At 39.3% G+C, this 19651-nt stretch overlaps 2 protein-coding genes across 2 annotated transcripts in view; both read left to right on the forward strand.

Annotated features, from left to right (window-relative positions):
* Positions 1-19651, forward strand: part of clasp1a (cytoplasmic linker associated protein 1a) — a 116937-nt gene that overhangs the window by 44418 nt on the left and 52868 nt on the right. The window lies entirely within an intron of this gene.
* LOC113030061 (uncharacterized) lies at positions 1201-13877 on the forward strand. The gene is made up of 8 exons (XM_080290987.1): positions 1201-1664; positions 3593-3641; positions 4097-4140; positions 5045-5188; positions 6770-6883; positions 8146-10171; positions 10732-10947; positions 12801-13877. Exons 1-8 carry the CDS (start codon positions 1599-1601, stop codon positions 13025-13027), a joined length of 2886 nt encoding a protein of 961 aa, XP_080147113.1. The 5' UTR covers positions 1201-1598; the 3' UTR covers positions 13028-13877.

The following is a 19651-nucleotide window of genomic DNA, read 5'->3' on the forward strand; positions in this document are numbered from 1 at the left end:
GGGCTAGGCAGCGCCGGTATCGCCTGAGACAACTGAGAAAGTTTGGAGTCTCTCCAGGGATCCTTAGGACTATCTATTCGGGCGCTGTGGAGAGCATCCTCACACAGAACTTTACATCCTGGTATGGGAACAGCTGTGTTAAGGACGAAAAGCCCTTCAGAGAGTGATCTGTGTGGCAGAACACTGCTACAGGTCTGCTCTCCCTTCCCTACAGGACATCTACAACAGGAGATGTAGGTCCAGAGCAGCTCGGATTTTTAAGGACTTGTCCAGGACTCCTAAAAATAATCCAGCACATCACACCATGGTGTAAGATGCTAGCAGGCAGGGTGTACATTTTAATTTTTTTTTAACCAAGTAACTCATGAGATGCCAACATCAGGCAGAATGAGCTTCAGAAATACCAAGGGCTATGAGAAGAGCTAGGAAAAAGTGTGGAGGGAAAAGGCAACGGTGGTCCCTGTGGTAATCAGAACCCAGTGACCCCCAGACTGGGTTAGTTGCTCCAGATTTCAGGAACAACATCCAAGACACCTAAGATACCACATAGGACCCTGATTCTCACAGACCTCTGGTAAAGGCCCCAACTTTGAAGGAAAAAAGACTATATATATGTGTATATGCAGGCCAGCCGACAGATCTGGGTGGGCCCGGGACAACGCTGTCAGCTCAGTTTCTATTAATCTCTTTGGTTTTTGCAATTGCTGCAGGTCACTGAGGTAAGGAGTTGCCTTGTCATATAAGGCTTTAAAAACAATTACAATCACATTCGCATTATCCTCTATTCACCTGTTGTGTCATCCACTATTGTTTTTGGTTTTTACAATAAACTTAGTTTACCATTTATTGAAACCTGCCTGGCATCACTTTTGAGTCCACACAATTCTGTCCTTCACAATAATACCTGTCTAGTGATCACAATGGTTGGTAGTAGTTGATTGGTTTACATTTTTGTATTGTTTCTATTATTTATTCATTCCTGCATTTAATTAATTTTGCTACTGCTTATATTTTGTGTACATTTCAACTCAACAAATATCAGTTAGGAAATTGCATTTCTAATTAAGCAAGTAATGTGTGGATTTATCTCTTCTCAGCAATCATTAATATATTACACAGATCCTGACATTTGAGGTCCCCATTTTGACCATGCCCATACCCCACCCACCTACTGACTACTGCAGCACGTCAAGATGGCGGAGTGACATTGCAGTTTGTTTTAAAACATAAACAATAATTTCATACGTCTACAGTCTGACATTTTTATTTCAGTTATTTGTTAACATACATATTAAACCAATTTCAGTTCAGAAATTGTATTTCTCACTTAGCAGGTAATGTGTAGAGTCATTTACTTCGTTCTCAGCAATTTACACATATCTTGACATTTTTGGTCCCCACCTTGACCATGCCCATCCCCCACATAGATGGCTGAGTGACGTTGTACTTTGTTTTAACACACCAATGACCCGTCAGTGTCCGGTGCGCTATGTGTAAGAATGAGCGGAGTTAATCTGGTGTGTGCCTCGTCCCAAATCAAGCGCTCCTTTTGTGATCACCACACCTGCTCTCCTTTGGCGCATTGACAGACGACAGACATGCTTCCGACAGCAAGCACGTGCGATATGCGGAGTACAGCTAGCTGTGCAGCATTAACCAGAATGGTAAGTTTTGACTTATGTCACATTATAATATTGTGCTTTTGGGTTAATTTGCGTCGCGTTTGCACATTATATTAACACACAAAGTGTCGTGTGCAGCTGTAACTTAATGGTATGACTTGATGGTTAGCTAATGTTAGCTAACAACGATGCTAACTGAGTTGCTGTTAAATCTTGGTCTGCCTATGCTTTTGTCAAGTAAAATAAGTTTAAAACGGTGCAACAATTGGCTGTAAAAATACTACGGACTGTGGTGATTTTTATTTTAATGCATCTATAGTATTTTCAAAATGAATTTCTGTTATTGGTACTTAGTTGCTACGAAATACTTTCCTTCAACACAGTGTTACATTACGCAAACTACACCGTTACAGTAAACCGTTAAAACCAAATCATCAAAATATGCTGTTTTATTGTCTTGATATTTCAATTTATACTAAAACTGCAATGGTGTTACGGCTGTAGTTGATCCGCGATCCCTTTTTATCACTCTGCACAGATGCGCGTATATGCACGGATTAATTCAAAATTGTAAAGCTTCAGCATCATACATCGTGTTTTAGTGGAACTACTACTATTTAAAGTAGATTTAATGTTTCTCTACCTCGTCTTAGAGCTGCAGTGAAAAGATACCATGTAGGAGGGTTATCACGTGAACGGCGCATAACCGTGACCGTCATGGTCAGCGGAGGAACGTGAGCTGCCTCGCGCATTATTTCATAGTATGTGATCGGTGCACAGGTGATGAGCGACAAACCAGCTTGTATTTAATTAGCACATGAAAAGAGCAGTGAGTGAAATTAGCAGATGTGAGAATACAGTTGAGATTTATGCTCTGTCCTCTGTCTGTGACCGAGGGCAGGGTTCAGCACCCGCACGCAGAGCGGGCAGCAGGCAGAGAGAGCGTAGGTGAGCTGAGACTTTAGTTTGTGGGACCTGACATGTTACTGCACACAAGACAAAGGTTAAAAAAATTAAAAAGGTATTTAATAAAACGCTTCTTAAGGAGACATGCTGTCAGAATAATGATAATGCTGCGTCTGCATTCACCTACGTCACCAAGCTCGTTAACCACAACAAGCTTGTTTGTAAATTGTTAGGAACACGCTAAAACGAAAACCCGACTGTATGTACATCTGTACTGCATCTATAATTTACTACACACTTTAAAATTGAGCTGGTTCTGGTCACTGTGTCTGACAACAGCTCGTAGACCAGGGGTGGGCAATTCCAGGCCTCTAGGGCCGGTGTCCTGTAGGTTTTAGATCTCACCTTGGGTCAACACACCTGAATCACATGATTAGTTTGTTGCCAGGCCTCTGGAGAACTTCAGGACATGCTGAGGAGCTAATTTAGCCATTTAAATCAGCTGTGTTGGTTCAAGGACACATCTAAAACCTGCAGGGACACCGGCCCTTGAGGCCTGGAGTTGCCCACCCCTGTCTTAGACAATGAGAGCAGTCCCTCCCTCTGCCAGGTGTAGCATCCCTGCTCAGCCATATAAGAATGGTAATATATCACAGGACCACCTGTTCAAAACATCAACCTTGTATGTAAGGGAAAGAAGACAAAGCTATTGCTGTAGTTTTTGATGATCTGTTACATCCCTCAAAATTCTAATAAATCGCCATAGAAATTGTAGTAAAATATTTCTGTCATTGTACTGCTTTAATCATACATCAGAATTTAAGTTAGTAGCTTTGTCACTTGACTGTATATTGGCAATGACTGTACTTTCATAAAGATTTCACAGACAGGGAAATATTAGGAAATGTTGTGGGTAATGATAACCACCATGACAGGCTATGATGTCACAAAGTAACATACATCAATATACTGCCAAATTGTACAACTGGAGCTCACTGAAATACAGTGAAATTTGATTATGTTGGTCCTTAAAGTTTGACTAACTGTTTCACTTGTGCTGATAGGAGGATGGCCCAAGCTTTTCATCTACCAATGGCAGTGCTGAATGCACAGGTAAGAAAGCTCTGTGTTACCCTACATTTTGCTTTTTTTCTTCATTGTTGGTAAAACTGTAAATTGGCTTCTGTCATTTTTAAATTGCAAATTGTACAATTGGTTCCAAACCTGAATATATCAAATAAATGCAGTTATAATTCTCATTGAGATAGAACTGCAAATCACCAGAGAAATGAAAAGCTACAATTCAGATGTGTCTTCAGCAGATACTCTGCTGTCACTGTAGGTAAATAACATGAAATAATCATTGTTTTTTGCTAGAAATAATTTTATTTGGTGTAAGTAGAGGTTGTGCCACAACTATTCTTTTCCAATAAATTCAGCCTTTCAAGTGTTTAGGCTATTTTAAGGCAAAACTCAATATATTGTAAATTAAACACATTGCTCAAAGACAATCTCAACTTGCTATTGTTAGTTCATCTTGAACCAAGTCAACATTTTTAATTTTGCAGTTGCTGATGGGACAGATGCCTTTAACCCTGCACACAAGAAAGAGGTAGGATATGCCATCTTCTTTTGGTTCTTAAATGGACCAGTAAACCAGCTGTGCACTTAAACAGCTGTGATAGACATTGCACATGGTTAACGCTGACATACTCACTTTACATTATTATTTAAGGAGCAGTTTAGGGTTGTTTGAGTTCTCATCTACACCTTACACATTATACAGCTGTCAAGCCAATATTGCAATTAATAATCCATTAATATTGAAATTTCCACTATTCATTCAGTGTACATCGTGCTAGAATGACTCTAAGAATGATTGCTGAAAATATCACATGCACACATTATGTTTTTGCCGTTGAAAATAAACATTCTGGGATTGTTTGATGTGTAATATGTACAGTTCATTCAGCTTAAAGTAAAGGTTAGACTGCAGTGTGTTCAGACGGTTAAATTGGTAGAAGGATTTTAAGTAGGCAAACTCCTCCAGTTTGGACCTCAATATAAAAGGTAGTAAATTAGTTTATGCACTGCAGATACATATTCATGATTTCTGATGTGATAAATATTCTTAGTATTTGTTTTGATGATTGTTTCCATATATTTTATTTATGTCAATATATGTACATCTTGTAATGTGAGAGCTAAGTGGAATCAAATCAAATTGTGGCCTTGATTTTTATGTTTTTTCTTAATTTTAATAAAAAAAATTCCAAATGTCAGCCACATTAAAATGTTTGAGGACACCGTAAAAACAAATCATTCATTGTAATACAGTTGTTTATAATTAAATACAAGGTATGATTAGGCCTTGTCTTAGCAGTAAGGCTTCTTTTCGTACCTAGGCTTTTTGCTGTTTTTCATTCCCTCTTTGTTCTGTCTTTTGTCTCTCCACTACTATCTAATAAAGCAAAAAACAATAAAACAAGGGTTTTGATTTATTTCTTTGTTTGCAGGTTAAAAGTCGTGGCTTGCTTCGCCTCGAGAAACTCAGGAGACATCATAGTGTATGTGAGCAACGCTACGAGAGGGCACAAATTAAAAGGTTAAACGACCAGAGGGAGAGGACCTTGTTTCTACACCGTAGCCTCGATACGAAGGTTAGTTGTACTACTTCTTCTTTTGGATCCTCCTTTAAGGGGTCGCCACAGCGGATCATCTGCCTCCATCTCACTCTATCCCTAACATCCTGCTGTCACACGCTCTCTTGACTTGTTAGCACATCTCCTTTTCTGTCTTTTTCTTCGTCTTTGCCACCTCTCTCTTGGCTGTACTCCCAATGCTCATGTCTACTTCCTTAATCTCTCTGACTATCACACTTTTTCTTTGCTAACCTCTTCATTTGGACATTTTCCTTTCATCCTTTCTCTGTCTAGAGGATACCCCAAGCGCTTTCTTGGCCATTGCCCTCCCACTTCAGCTGTACTTTCCCAGTCATCTGGTAACTCTTCCATACTGCCCAGACTGCCATATATACCTACATTCTCCCCTGACACCACCTTACAGTCTCTTATGCACCTTCTGCGCACTTGTGTGCACCTATCTTCACTGTCATACATCACAATATGTTCCTCCCTCTTCTTGAAGTATGAGTTAACCACAGCCACTTCCATTCTTTTGGCAAAATCCACCAACATTTGTCCTTCTGCATTTCTATCCTTAACACAATACCTAGCCAACAACTCCTCATCACCTCTGTTTTCTTCAACTACATGTCCATTGAAATCTACTCCAATCACCAGTCTCTCATTCCTAGTAAAACTCTCTACCACTTCATCTCACTCAATCCAGAACTCCTCTTTCTTGTCTACCTGACTTCCAACCTATGGGACATACACACTGACAACATTCAACATGGCCTCTCTCTTCAGCTCTACCACACTATTCACATACTCTTCCTTCAGGATTACCCCTACTCCATTTCTCTTCCTATGAACACCCTGGTAGAACTGCTTGAATCCACCTCCACTGCTCCTGGCCTTGCTTCCCTTGCACCTGGTCTCCTGCACACACAATTAATCTACCTTCCTTCTTTCCATCATGACTGCCAGCTCTCTGATATGTGTACTTATTGATTTAGGTATATTACATCTTGCAGTAGTATAGCTTAGATGTGCTACACTGAGTCATACAGAAGATGATTTTCATATGCTATAGTATGATTTTATTGCTTCACTTGCTTAGGTTGAGAAAGGTGATCATAGCAGTGTATTGTGGTGACAGCTTGTCAGACTGCTGATAATAAAATCTGCAGTTAATAATGGTGCTTTATGTACAGTGCAGAAGCACAATGAGAAAGCAGTATTATGATAACTCAACATGCTAAACAGTGTAATACTCAGAAAGGTCTTTCCACCCTGCCGGAAAGTGTGAGCCTTTCACAATGACAAAAACAAACAAACCCTTGTTTAGAGTTTATATTTTGCTGGCCAAATCAAAACTGTGACCCATCTTATCTGAAATTGACAACAATTGTGATATTGCTAGAGCAACTGCTGCAAAAATGCATAAACACACATAATTACAAATCTGTGTTGTAGCAATAATTATTCTGTAATTTATATTTATGGTAAATGGCCTGTATTTGTATAGCGCTTTACTAGTCCCTAAGGACCCCAAAGCGCTTTACACAACCTGTAATCTGTAATTGTTATTTGTATCTTTTTCTGTTTACTTTTCAGATGGAACAGCAGTTGTCCAGTGACAGCGACAGTTCCATTATCATTAAACCCACTTCAGCTGATTCTGACGTGGATACAAGTGTACCTGAGCTCAGAAGGACAGACAGTGTTATTGTAAGTTTATTCGTACAACTCCACTACAGATCTCAGATTTTTGTGCACAGAGCACAAAGTGAATAGACGGTAACAGTCAAATTTAAAACTAAGTCTTGTGAAAAAATATAATTACAATAACTACCTCCTGTACAATCATGTCACCTTGGATTACGAGCACGCCTTGATAGAACGACTGTAAGCTTGAGACAAGGGGTTTCTCATTTATCAATATTGTCAGGGACACTGATGTTTAATGTCTTTTCTAGTGTCTGAAGTTCAGAGGTTTTAGTGCTTCAAGTTCACAAAGGTTTTCAAGGTGTTACAGTAATAACAGTTGCTTAAATTCAATTAGCATTGCATTTGCATAGGTAGTAATGTATGATTGCATTTAGTTAGCAATAAAAGATTTTAAGGAATAGCTTAAAGTACGTAATGACTTTTGTGATCAACTTTATATTCTGTATGTTCTCATAAAAGGTGATACCTGTTATTTTTAAGCCTACGTATATTTTATCTGTGACACATTTTAAGTCTCTTTTGTGTAGTGAGGCAACGGGATTCTTCATTGTGATAGGATCATTTGTATCATTATTTCTTGTAAGGTGGTTCCAAAATGCCCATTTTATTTATGCGCTATGAGTAAAATTTATTTCTTTGAATTTGATAAAAGGAGCTCAACAAATGACTGTCATGCTTTTGTCGCCTACTAATTAAGCATTTGTCAGTCTCATCCCCTGACAATCCTGAAATTCAATGCACTACTAAAATCTTCAGTTTACCTGGAATACAGTTGATACTTGAGTAGATACTATTCTACCTTACAAACATAAAAGATGTTCTTCAAAGGTAATTGATCCAGGTAAAAATTATATCATATATTTAAATAAAGAAAATCAATTTCTATAAACATTAGTGTATATATATACAAAAAGAAAACGAAGTTCAGCAATTTCCTAGAAACAGTGTTAGCTTAGAGATCACATTGTCCCAGATGTTTAAAACTAACCTAAGTGACTGTTAATGAGTTGACATCGCAGCTGTATTGACAGTCTTTGGGTAATGACAGCATATCCAGACAAAGCCACCCAGGGTTGTTTGGTAAATGTGATGCAGCAGAGGAAAGATTACTTAATATGACTAGTTCAAATTAAGTGGTGACATGTGTGGTACCATAAATGGTATTAATACAACTGTCAATACCAGTACAGCTGTTACAACGACTAATGTACTACCTCTGGTCTTGAAATGTAACTATTTTCTTTCTTTCTTTCTTTTTTTAGCTTACCAGACAAATGCTTGGATGCCCACCTATATCAAGTACGGACATCAGTGAGGAAGAATATGTTCCTCAAACTGCTGAAGAAAGTGACAGTTCTGCAGAAAGTCTCATACAACACAAAAGAAAGAAGAAAAAAGCACGGAAAACTACTTCAGGTAACTCTCAGGAAGATGTCCGACAACTGAAGAGAAGGTGTACCCGAACTCAATGCAATTCCTCAAATTCAAATGCTAAAGAATCCTCTTCACTTGATTCAGAAGACAGAAACACATCTGCTTCATTTGATGACACCAGAGAGTCCTCTTCACCTGATTGTTCTGATGTGACGGTTATGACACTGAAGAAGAAGAAACATGGTGGCAGATTGTACAACAAAAAGTTCTACTGCAAGTTTTGCTGTAAACCTTTCAGCAAGATGGCACGCCATTTGCAATCAAAACACAAAGATAAACCAGAAGTGGCAAAAGCAATGGCTTTCCCAGTAGGGTCTAAAGAGCGGAAAATACAGTTGAGTTTATTAAGAAATCAAGGAAACCGTGCCCACAATAATGAGGTGATTAAAAAAGGACAAGGAATGGTGATACCTCGTCAACAATCCAGTGTACCTGTGAAACCCAGTGATTACTTGCACTGTATTAATTGTCAGGGTTACTTCAAGAGAAGGTCACTATGGAGGCACATGCAGAGATGTCATCTCAGCAGGAAGGTCAAAGGTTTAAGGCCAGGAACATCTAGAGTCCAGGCTACGTGTAAATATGCAGAGCCAGTCCCAGACAGTGTCAATGCACAATTTTGGAAATTGGTACAAGTCATGCATGATGATGAGATAACAAATGTTGTCCGCAAAGAGAGTTGCATACTGAAATTTGGGGAGCATCTTTTCAATAAGCATGGACATGATGTCACTAAACACGACTATATCAGACAGAAGATGCGTGAGACAGGGCGACTGGTGCTCCAAGGACAGAAAAATGGCAAGTTGAAAATGGTGTCTGATTTCTTTGTACCAGGTAATTTCCCTCATGTTATTGCAGCAGTGAAAAATGTTGCTGGCTTGAATGAGGAAACAAACACATACAAAACACCATCTTTGGCACTGAAGTTAGGCCACAATCTCAAGAAAATAGCAGATGTTCTAGAATGTGAAGCAATGATCGCTGGTGATGAGAATACTATTCGCAATGTAAAGGTGTTCAAGCAAATCTGTGACACTAAATGGAGTGAGTGCATATCATCTAAGGCTCTCCGAAATCTGACTGAGGCAAAATGGAATACTCCACAACTTCTTCCCTTTACTGAAGATGTGAAGAAGATGCACCAGTATCTCAACATACAACGGACGGAGTGTCATACGAAGCTCAAAGAAGAACCAAATAAGAAGCACTGGGCAGAACTTGCAAAAATCACATTGTGTGAAGTGATTATCTTCAACCGTAGAAGAGAAGGAGAAGTTTCCAAAATGACTCTTAATGCTTTCACATTGAGAGACACTTCATTGACTCATCCAGATGTTGAATTGGCTTTAACTGACCTGGAAAAGAAGCTTTGTAGGCACTTCCAACGAATAGAGATAAAAGGCAAACGTGGAAGAAAAGTCCCCATACTCCTCACACCTGATATGATGACATCAATGGATTTGCTCGTTGACACTCGCCGAAATTGTGAAGTATTAGATGAAAATCCTTTCATGTTTGCGAGAACGAAAGCACTTACTCACATCAGAGGGTCAGATGTTGTTCGACAGATCGCGCAGAGCTGTGGAGCAAAACAACCAGAAGCATTGTCCTCTACTAAATTAAGGAAGCACATGGCCACCATGTCCAAGATCCTTAACTTAAAAGACAATGAAATGGATAATCTGGCAGACTTCCTTGGCCATGATATTCGAGTGCATCGCGAATATTACAGACTGCCTGAAGGGACGTTACAGCTGGCCAAGATAAGCAAAGTCCTTATGGCCATGGAACGAGGACAGCTGTCAGATTTCAAAGGAAGAAATCTTGACGAAATAAACATTGATCCACAAGGTAAGAAATGTGTTAATAAATTGTGTATTTAAAATCGGAAGTATTTCAAAAATCATGCAGTATTATGCAGATGGCGCATGAGGGATGAGAGCTCCCATTGGTGTAGAGTAGCTAAGACTGTGCGTCCGTAAGCACGGTGGATGATAAGTTCTGTTCTTCCACACTGTCTACAAATGTTTTATTACTCATGAAAGGAGCTTCTTTCTGAGGAAAATTGGTAGGAGGCCTCAAATAGGAGACTGAAAAGGGCTCATTTGTAAAAAGCCTTTTCAGGTCACGTGTGAAATGAAACCCACCTGGTGGATACATTTGTGTTCTACCAACTTTATGCAGACTGAAGAAACTCTCTGGCAGAGTAATAAAACACTTTAACCTAAGAAGAAGTCCAATTGATGCAGTTTCTAGAAAACTGACGACCTTCAGACAAATACGTATACATGTATACAGAGCTTTAACTACTGCTATCCTCCTCTCCCTAACACCTATTGTGTGATACTTTGTAACATTGCTTAGGAGCAGTCTTAATGTTTTTTTTCCCAAATGGTTGCTGTGTTTCCCAGAGAATGTAGCTGTTGACAGTGATGCATCAAACAGTGAAGATGAGGATAACACGAGTGTGACAGATGCTGCGTCATCTGCTGCGTCATCTGCTGCGTCATCTGCTGCGTCATCTGCTGCGTCATCTGCTGCGTCACCTGCTGCGTCACCTGCTGCGTCACCTGCTGCGTCACCTGCTGCGTCACCTGCTGCGTCACTCTTATCGACAAAATCTTCAGGTATGTTGCTAACTTGGGGATTACTCTGCTGTTGCTAAAGTATTACCATTAACATAAGGGCTATTACAGGTTAAGAACAAGAAAAAGATACCAGATGTAGGTTGCAGTCATATCATGGATTCACGCTATAACTTGTCAGTCTCTGTCACAAATGCAGCTGTGGAGGTAATGTCAGAGGTGAAGCTTTTATCACCTCCTTTAAAAAATGTAAGTAGTTAAAAAAATGTGAGTTCTACTTTAGATATACAAAGAACTTTAATATCTCTGGTCCCTTATGTAGATAATGAGATGTATAGCAGAATTATGTCACTGAACCGCTGGCTGGCCAGGAATTGAAGGAAGCTGGGATTTCAGTTTGTGGATAACTGGGCTTTTTTCTGGGGCCGCCCTGACCTGCTGAAAGCGGACGGTCTGCATCCTACTGGAAAAGCTGCTGCTATTTTATCCAGTAACATAGACAGCGGCTTATAGCAGGTTTGACATTAGGCAATTAGCATTCGGCAGGTCACAGGTGATTAGAGAGCCTGCTAGGTTTATTGGTAGTTTACTGCTGGAGTCTATTAGCTTAGCTAACATGTCCTGTCAGGGAAATCTTTAAAGTATAGTAAGACTGCAAGAGTAACCAGACCTATAACACTGAGATTGTCTGCCACACAAACTGTGAGTCTTGTGTAGCCTGGAAAGTTTAAGGCCATAGTTTATTACAATTTAAGTTGAACTTGATTAGCACTTCAAAAGAGCAGTGAGCGAGATCAGTATATCTGAAAATACAGTTGTGGTGTTTGTGCAGCAGCCTCTCTCGTGTTCTTTTTGGCTAAAGGCAGAGTTCAGCTCCCCCACACAGTACTCTTTCTGTTGAATGCATTATAGATTAAAATATACACCTCAACCAACAGTCAGTACTTTTAATTGATAAAAGACATGTATACATAAATAAATACATAATGGTAATAATACATACATAAATACTAAGAAAATATTAATTAGATAAACACGCAGGAGAAGTTAAAAACAGTACATTTCAAATTGTAGGTAAATCTCTAAGTGGATGTTTTGGTGTTACTGACACTGTGTAACCGATTTAAGTTGGTTTTCATCAAAATAATAACACTTGTCTCAATGTTTTGGTATATAGTCTCCTGTAACATCTAAAAGAAGGTAGAGGTTGCAACAGATTGTGTCCACATTGTGATGGGTCTGTAATGCTATTTCCGAACTCTGAAGATATAGGTCCTGTGATTCTCTCTGCAGTCCTGACTGTTCTTTGTAACCTTGTTTAGTTCACTTTTGTGGCTGATTCACACCGGTGATGTCAGAACAGAACACATTATTGCAGTGTAGAACTGGATGACCAGCCCTTGTCCCATTAGTAATAGAAGATGTTGTGTTTTATCTTTAGTGTTTTAGTGTGTTTTCACACAGTCACAACACCCAGAGTGCTTCATTTACAGCAACTATGTTCATAGTTAATCTGCCAGTCGTGTTCTTTAAGTAAACTAGTAAGTAATTAAAATGTGAGTACCAAACTCAGTTTTGCTCCCGCTTTATTTTTAAACACGCATACTTGTATGCGCCCTATAATCAGGTGCGCCTTATGTGTGTGTTAAATACAATAATGGCACACATAACTGAGACTGCGCCTTTTAGTACGGTGCGTCTTATGGTCGTGAAAATACGGTACTTATACTTGAGGAATACCAACAAGTACAAAGTATAGTCCAAATGTACCTATAGCTTTTGATATACTTGTCGACATACTCCAAATATCACATCTGGTCATAAGGGGAGTCATGTGATTACACACCAACTTGTTCTTCTTTTTGAATAACACAGTTACTGTCTACTTTATTCAGGGGCATCACAAACCACAAGAAGGAAGTGGACTGAAGCAGAAATAAAGGCTGTGGAGAAGACTCTAATGGAGTACATCAGCTCTGGAAAGGTTCCTGGGAAGGCAGAGTGTCTCAATTGTATTGAGAGTTCACCATTAGCATTGAAAGAGAGACGTTGGGAGGGAGTTAAGTTTTACGTGAAAAACCGAATTGATGCTTTAAAGCGAGAGTCAGTGAAAAGAAGGTAAGAAGCTAATGTCAAACAAATGGAATATAAACAGCTTCAGTTACTGTTAAAATTTTCTCATGTTTAGAGAAAAAAAAAAGATTGCTCATTTCTACCAGGCAATTGTTACAGTGCTGGGTTGGGGACCCAGTGTTCTTTGTTATTATTTACTTTGAAGTTCTGTGCCTCATGTGGATGTGTTTTGCTTTGCCCTCGTCTTTGTGATTTGTATCAGCTGTGTTCCTCGTGTGTTCTGACGCTCCTTGTGTGTTCTGACGCTCCTTGTTATTCCCCTGTGTATTTATGTCGGCGTCTCCCTCAGTTCCGTGTCGCATCGTACCCTCACCTTGCTGTGTTTCCGCCCGTGTTTCCTCAGTTTGTATTCTCAGTTTAAGTTAGTTTGTGTCCAGCAATAAAGCTGCTTTTTCAGCTCACTTTCGTCTCCGTGAGTCTGCATTTTGGGTCCACCATTTCCTGCCCGTCTACACACAGCCATGACAGCAATGATACATTAGTATTGAAAAGATTGTTTTCTTTGCTGTTCAGGTTAACTTTGAGCAGGGAGAGTTCTTTTTTTATACTGTGTGTATATATAAAAGAAAAGTTGGAAAGCTATGCTCTTTAGTTGAAACATTTTTTTTATTGAAAGCAGAGGCCAGTGCACAAATTGTCCAGTGAACAAATACAAGGGGTAATGACAAAATAACAAAAACAATATAAAACTCAATAAATGAAAATTGTAGCAGAAACCATTCTCTGAAATCCAACCAGCACTTGAAAGCTTTTTCATTATACCAGCTTTGATTACTCTGGGTTGTAAATTCCTATATATACACCCTCTAACTGTAAACGTGCAACAGTGTCACCTGGTGGTGGTTTGTGAAAAGACATAAAAGCTGTGTCCCCACCAGGTAGAAAAACCTGACAAAAATTGGATTTTTTAAATTTAACAAATTGCGGTACCAAAATAGATGTTTGATCCCTAAAAAAATTAAGAGTTCAAATTATGCCTTAATAATACCTCTATTACGTTTAGAAATGTTGTGTCCCCACGCGTAACCTCCTAGATGGAAGTCCCCACGTGACTGGAAAAACGTGTATGTGTGTGTGTGTGTGTGTGAGAGCTCTCACAAGCCCCTTTCTGTGCTCTGCTGCTGTTACATAAACCCTGCAGACTCTGCAGGTTTTTGTTTCCCTCAGTGTTCAGCTGTGATGAGCAGATCTGCATCCTCAGCCTCATCATGACAGCCAGTTTAAGCATCTATTTCTTGACTGGAAAATAAACAAAATATGTTAATTCAGGTTGTAAGAGTCACAGAGTTTCTTCACTCATGTGACATCATGTCGGGGACTGTCTGTAAAATGAGAAATGAAATGATTCTCTGAGCTGTGAAACCTGATTTCAAGTATAACTCCAGTGTGTGAACGAGGAGAAAGGAGAGCGCTTCATTCTAAGGAAGCTCTTTGATCGTGACACACACAGTGAAAGTGGTGCTTTGCAGAGAGCTTAACAAGCTCATTAATGTGTGTGTGTGGGTGTGTGCATGCTGTGTATTTGCTGCCATTGGCTGCTTTACTGTGTGGAGGAGGATTTGGCTTTAAAGCACCAAAGAAGTACCTTTTCTTTAAATGTCTTTGATTCGAAGAGGCCATACTGATAAAAATAGAAGGTTCAAACATACATTTTGCATGTCGACAGCTGGGAGCAAATGAGTTCACTCTTCATTGCCAACTGAGTTTATTAGCAAAATGTACAAATTTCCAGCTGTTTGCAAAAACTAGATCACAGCAGGACAGTTAAATGTTACAAGAGACGTCAACATCATCTGTTTTTAATGTTTTCGGTTGCAAAATCATTCAGCACCCCCCCTGCCAGAGGGAATTCACTGTCAGTTCACACATTTATAAATGACTGTGCAGACTTTTATAACTCCTCTGTAAATAAACTTTCACCAGAGTTTCAGCGTCTGTTGATTAAGGCCTACATTTATTATACATCTGATTATATATCAGCAAAATGACAAAGCAACTCATCACAAAGTTAAGAGATAGCTATCAAACAAGAGCCACACATACCAGTGTGTTTGCTATAGTTAGACCACTGCTGACGCAAACGAACCAGACAACTATTCTCAGAACTATCTGAATGAAAGATGCCTTCTATTTTAGCTGAATGAGGTATTTAAACCCCTCTTGCGTAATTTTAATATTACGCACAAATAAATAATTTTGTAATAATTGTTCATCAGTACACAGCTGATGCGAGCAAGACTGTGTAAGGGGGTGGGGGGTGGGGGGGTGTTGGAGGACTTTATATAAAACAAAGGGAGATGCACAGAAATGAAGAGATGAGTATAAACCTCTTGAATGATGCTTTTGTCTTACTGTTGCTCTCTGCCAAGTGAATCGTGCAGACAGCCCTTCTAGTCCTGTGATTCTGGGGTTTAAACAGCGTCTTTGATGGGCACAATAAGAGGCCGGTACAGCAGTGGCCCCTCTGCTCGGGAAACAGACTCTGCTGCACTCACAATCTGTGCAAATAGTTTGTGAACAGGCTCATTTGGGGGAGCACAGACCTGAATGTGAAGCAAATCCCAAACAGTAACAAGCAAACACTGTCACTGGAAACACTGAGAGAATGTTAATTAATGCTAAATAGAAATCTATGGGAGACTTCAATATTAGCAAATTCAAAGTATAACTTCCATTTCAACCCTTGTTTTTGGAATAAAGTCAACAAACCTTTTAAGGAGTTTCTTGCAATGCCAGTAATTGCTGTCCTCTGAGAAGGATTTTAATCTCAGAGAATGTATTTGTTAGAAAAATCCAATGTAATCTGTTTGCAGGATTCAGCTGTAGATGCAGTTTGCTCTCATTTGGTGATTCTTTTTCTTTTACTCTTAAAAATAGATATCCATTTTCTATTATCTATTTTCTTCTGCTTGTCCAAATTTGGGTTACCAAGTCAGCAGGATAAGCTGGTATTCCAGGCGAATAGTGCATTTAAGTGGTAATTCTGTCTGAGTGTCAGAGTCAAACATCAAAGGTACCCATTAGGGCTGGGCCATATCATACCGTTCACAGTAATACCGGTATAATGTTAGGCAATGATAAGAAAATGAAATATCGTGATAGAATATGGGTCAAATGCGCATGCGCAGTGCCTTTGTTTTCATACGCACGTGGCAGAAAAAGCATGGCGGCGACGGAGAACGAGAAGGGCGAAAGCGGATCGTTGAATGAAGGGATGAACCAGAATTGGTTTGTAAAAATGGTGCAACTTCAGTGGTGTGGAACTGGTTTGGCTTTCGTCAAATACACACCAAAGTACAATTTTTGGTAGAGCATGCAAGCGGACCATCGTTATTACCGTGTTTTTCGGAAAATAAGTCGCTCTTAAAATCCTTTTATTTTCTGAAAAATTGACAGTGCCCCTTATAATCCGGTGCGCCTTATGTATGAATTCTGGTTGTGCTTACTGACCTCAAACTTTTTATGTCTTACACAGCGCTCAAAAATCTGTAAAAAAATGTTTTAGCACGACTTTGATAAGCTACAAAGCCGCACCGCTTGATGGATTGTCATAGCATTACGGCTTCCGTAGTCAGGAGCCTCGCCGAGTGATACGTACTGTTCTTCAACATAGTATTACCGTATTGTGTGTGTATAACCTCTTTTTAAGTTTTGTAGATATATTACACATGGTTATAGTTCAGGATATGTCAGCCAGTTTCCACTGGAAATGCCTTTTGGTTAAACTGTCAGCAAGGAATTTGCATAGAAAACAGCTGTTTGTTTAAGTGAAAATACATTGATGGGTTTTTTGTTTGTTTTTGTTTTTTTTGCACTAATAAAGTTGTGGAGTTGTAAAGTATTTTGTCTCACGTCAGTTATATCGTCAGTTATATCATTATCACAAATTTTCAAATATATATCGTGATAAATATTTTTGGCCATATTGCCCTGCCCTAGTACCCATCGGTGGTCATGGATGTCCATAAAACATATGACCAAATTTGCTTCTGCACATTAAACTGTAGTGCTGGTAGTCCGAATCAGGTCATGAAACCTGCTCCGTTTCTGCTGATTCTACCTGCCAGTCATCATTTAAGTATTTGCTCATTGATTGTGTGAGGTCGCCGCCATGTGCAAATGTTTGAGAGCCAATCCTGTGTCATGTGTCAAAGCCCAAGGTGCTGAGCAGCTTCCTACAGGTGCACACTTACTGGAATGACGTGGTTCAGGCTCTGACCTGGTTTATCTGCCTGAACAACTTCACCTAGCTCTGGCTTCTTGTTAGTCTGACTCTCTGTTGGCCTCTCTTTCCTCATTTGGCTACATGTCTGTATGTAATGTATGGATTTAGCTTCTTAATCCTGCTTTCTCATTTAAAAAAAAAAAAACGTGATAATGCAAAAAATGAAGTTAAGTGCTATCAAAAGCAAATCAGAAACCCGAGGAAAAGGTTATTAGGGAAACAAAGACTGCACAAAGTGAGTCTTAACACTGGGACAGACAGTGAGGTGGATCTTTTTCTCATCACCACAGTGGATTATAAAAGTAGGTGTTCGTTGCTCATTGGACTTGTGATCGATAATTCTCTTTGTGCTTTTTGTCTACCCTGAAAGCAGGGTGACACCAGGGGAAACAGTTTTAGTGAAAGAGACAGACATGTGTAGCCACAGGCTCACTGAAGTAATGAGACCACTGTGTCAGACTGCCCACACCATCCTGTTGGACAGGAAGTGATAAAAAATGACAGATTTTCATTAAATAGCGCCAAAAAAAAACAACCTGAACACCACAAGAGGAGTGTATGTGAGTGGCCTTTTTGAGTGTGTTTTTTGGGGGGGGGTTGTTTTTTTTTGCTGGCAGTATTTAAAAAATAAAGAGAAATAAATCAGCTGTTAATGTGAACCAAAACAATTAATTTAATGCTGATAATTGTCTTAATTTACTTCAGTATTTATTCACCTTAAAAAAGGGGGGGTCAAATGTTTTAGGATTTTTTTTTTTCCTGTAATTATAATTTCATTTACTAATTATTTTTATTTAGATTATCGTCTTATGTTCATTTTTTACCTCAAATTAATTTATTCCGTGTTTATTTTTATAATTCTTAATCTGGTTTTGTTTTATATTTCCATAACTTTTCTTTCAGTCATACAAAGACAAGAACAAACAGATTTATAGGTGAACTGATCACATGTTGATTGTTGTCAGCTAAGAAATTCACAGGGACGTGAGCTCCTTCCTGCTCGGTGGTTCTAAGAAGCTCAGTTTTCTGTTCGAAATTTGACGGATCAAATCCCGTCTGTAACAAACGGGTATGAACAGAAGTCATGAGGTCTAAAATAAAATGGGACACTGTGCAAATCTCAGGAGATGGTAAACATCAGATTTCATCAGCACATAATTTGCAGGCAGAAGGTGATTTTTTTTTTTTTAAATAAAAAATAAAAAATCCTCCTCTGTTGTTTTAGGAAAACATAGGAAGTCTTTATTATGATATAACACTGATCACCAGTCAGCTGTCTTATATAACACCAGCTAAACTGCTGCAGTGAGTGATGGAGACACCGCCTTGGGCCTCATGAAGATCCCTGATGGACTCTTCTGGGCTCCCTTAGGGGGTACCAAGGGACAAAAAGGTGAAGAAGAAAACCGAGCGAGCTGGTGGGATAGCAAGAGGCCCTCCCTCTGTCCTTGATTTAGAGAATTTTCCTGAGCTAAACTTTCAGTTAATCCCCCGTTCCCCTGAGCTTTTCTTCTGTTTGTATAAAAAGATCCTCGCTGTTATATAAATCTGGGCTTCATGCAGATTACTATTGCCAGCTCTGACAGCTCCACTGTGCACTGCACCCACAGTGTATCCTGACACCTAGTGGACAGAAAAGGCAGCACACCTCTCAGTCCTCAAACAACAGGATTTGCACCTTTATTTTCAGAGGGGGTTAAACAACACTAACGAGTTAATACAGTGAAATAAGAAATGAAAACTGAAATGAGAATATGTGTCTACAAAATTAAAAAAAAAAAAAATGCAGTTAATTTGGTTAAAACACACCCATTCAGAAGGAGGTGATGTAATCGCGTTGTTACTCGCGCTGGATGTGGGGTATACCAAGTGTCCCTTTTCTTATGTGGGAGTGCACAGCATTTTTTATCCCATTGAGAAAATATCCCCTATTTTAATTATCAACATTCAACAGTCCACACTGCAGTGTTTAGCTTTTATCCAAAGAAACTGTATCACTGTGGGTCGTAGAGTGGACATTATAAGACTAGAAAATTAGAAAGATGCACTCATTACAGTTCTTCCTTTCAGGCTTATTGCATTTAGTGAGTTCAGATAAAATGCAGTATTCCTCTCCTTGACATGATTACTGCCAAACCTGCAGAATTCAAATGTGTCTGTTTTTAAGTTCTGCAAAGCAAAATTCCCGACCTGTCCCACACAAACCTGCTCTCTGTCCCTGCTTTCATTTCTTCTCTTACCCACGCTGGAAACTAACTGATACTTAAGTGAATTTAAGATGAAATAAAAACGTAATATGGATGCAGATCTTGGCCCCTTTTAAAGTCACATGATTAGTATTTTTGCTGTTTCTCCCCTGCAGATAAACTGTTGTTGTTTTCTCATGAA

Source organism: Astatotilapia calliptera, chromosome 16 (assembly GCF_964374335.1).
Source record: "Astatotilapia calliptera chromosome 16, fAstCal68.1, whole genome shotgun sequence".
Lineage (NCBI taxonomy): Eukaryota > Metazoa > Chordata > Actinopteri > Cichliformes > Cichlidae > Astatotilapia > Astatotilapia calliptera.

Coding starts and splice junctions, on each gene's coding strand:
- LOC113030061 (XM_080290987.1), top strand. CDS start 1,599: ATGCTTCCGACAGCAAGCACGTGCGATATGCGGAGTACAGCTAGCTGT. Junction 5,189..6,769: donor ACCGTAGCCTCGATACGAAG/GTTAGTTGTACT, acceptor TTTACTTTTCAG/ATGGAACAGCAGTTGTCCAG. Junction 10,948..12,800: donor CTTATCGACAAAATCTTCAG/GTATGTTGCTAA, acceptor TACTTTATTCAG/GGGCATCACAAACCACAAGA.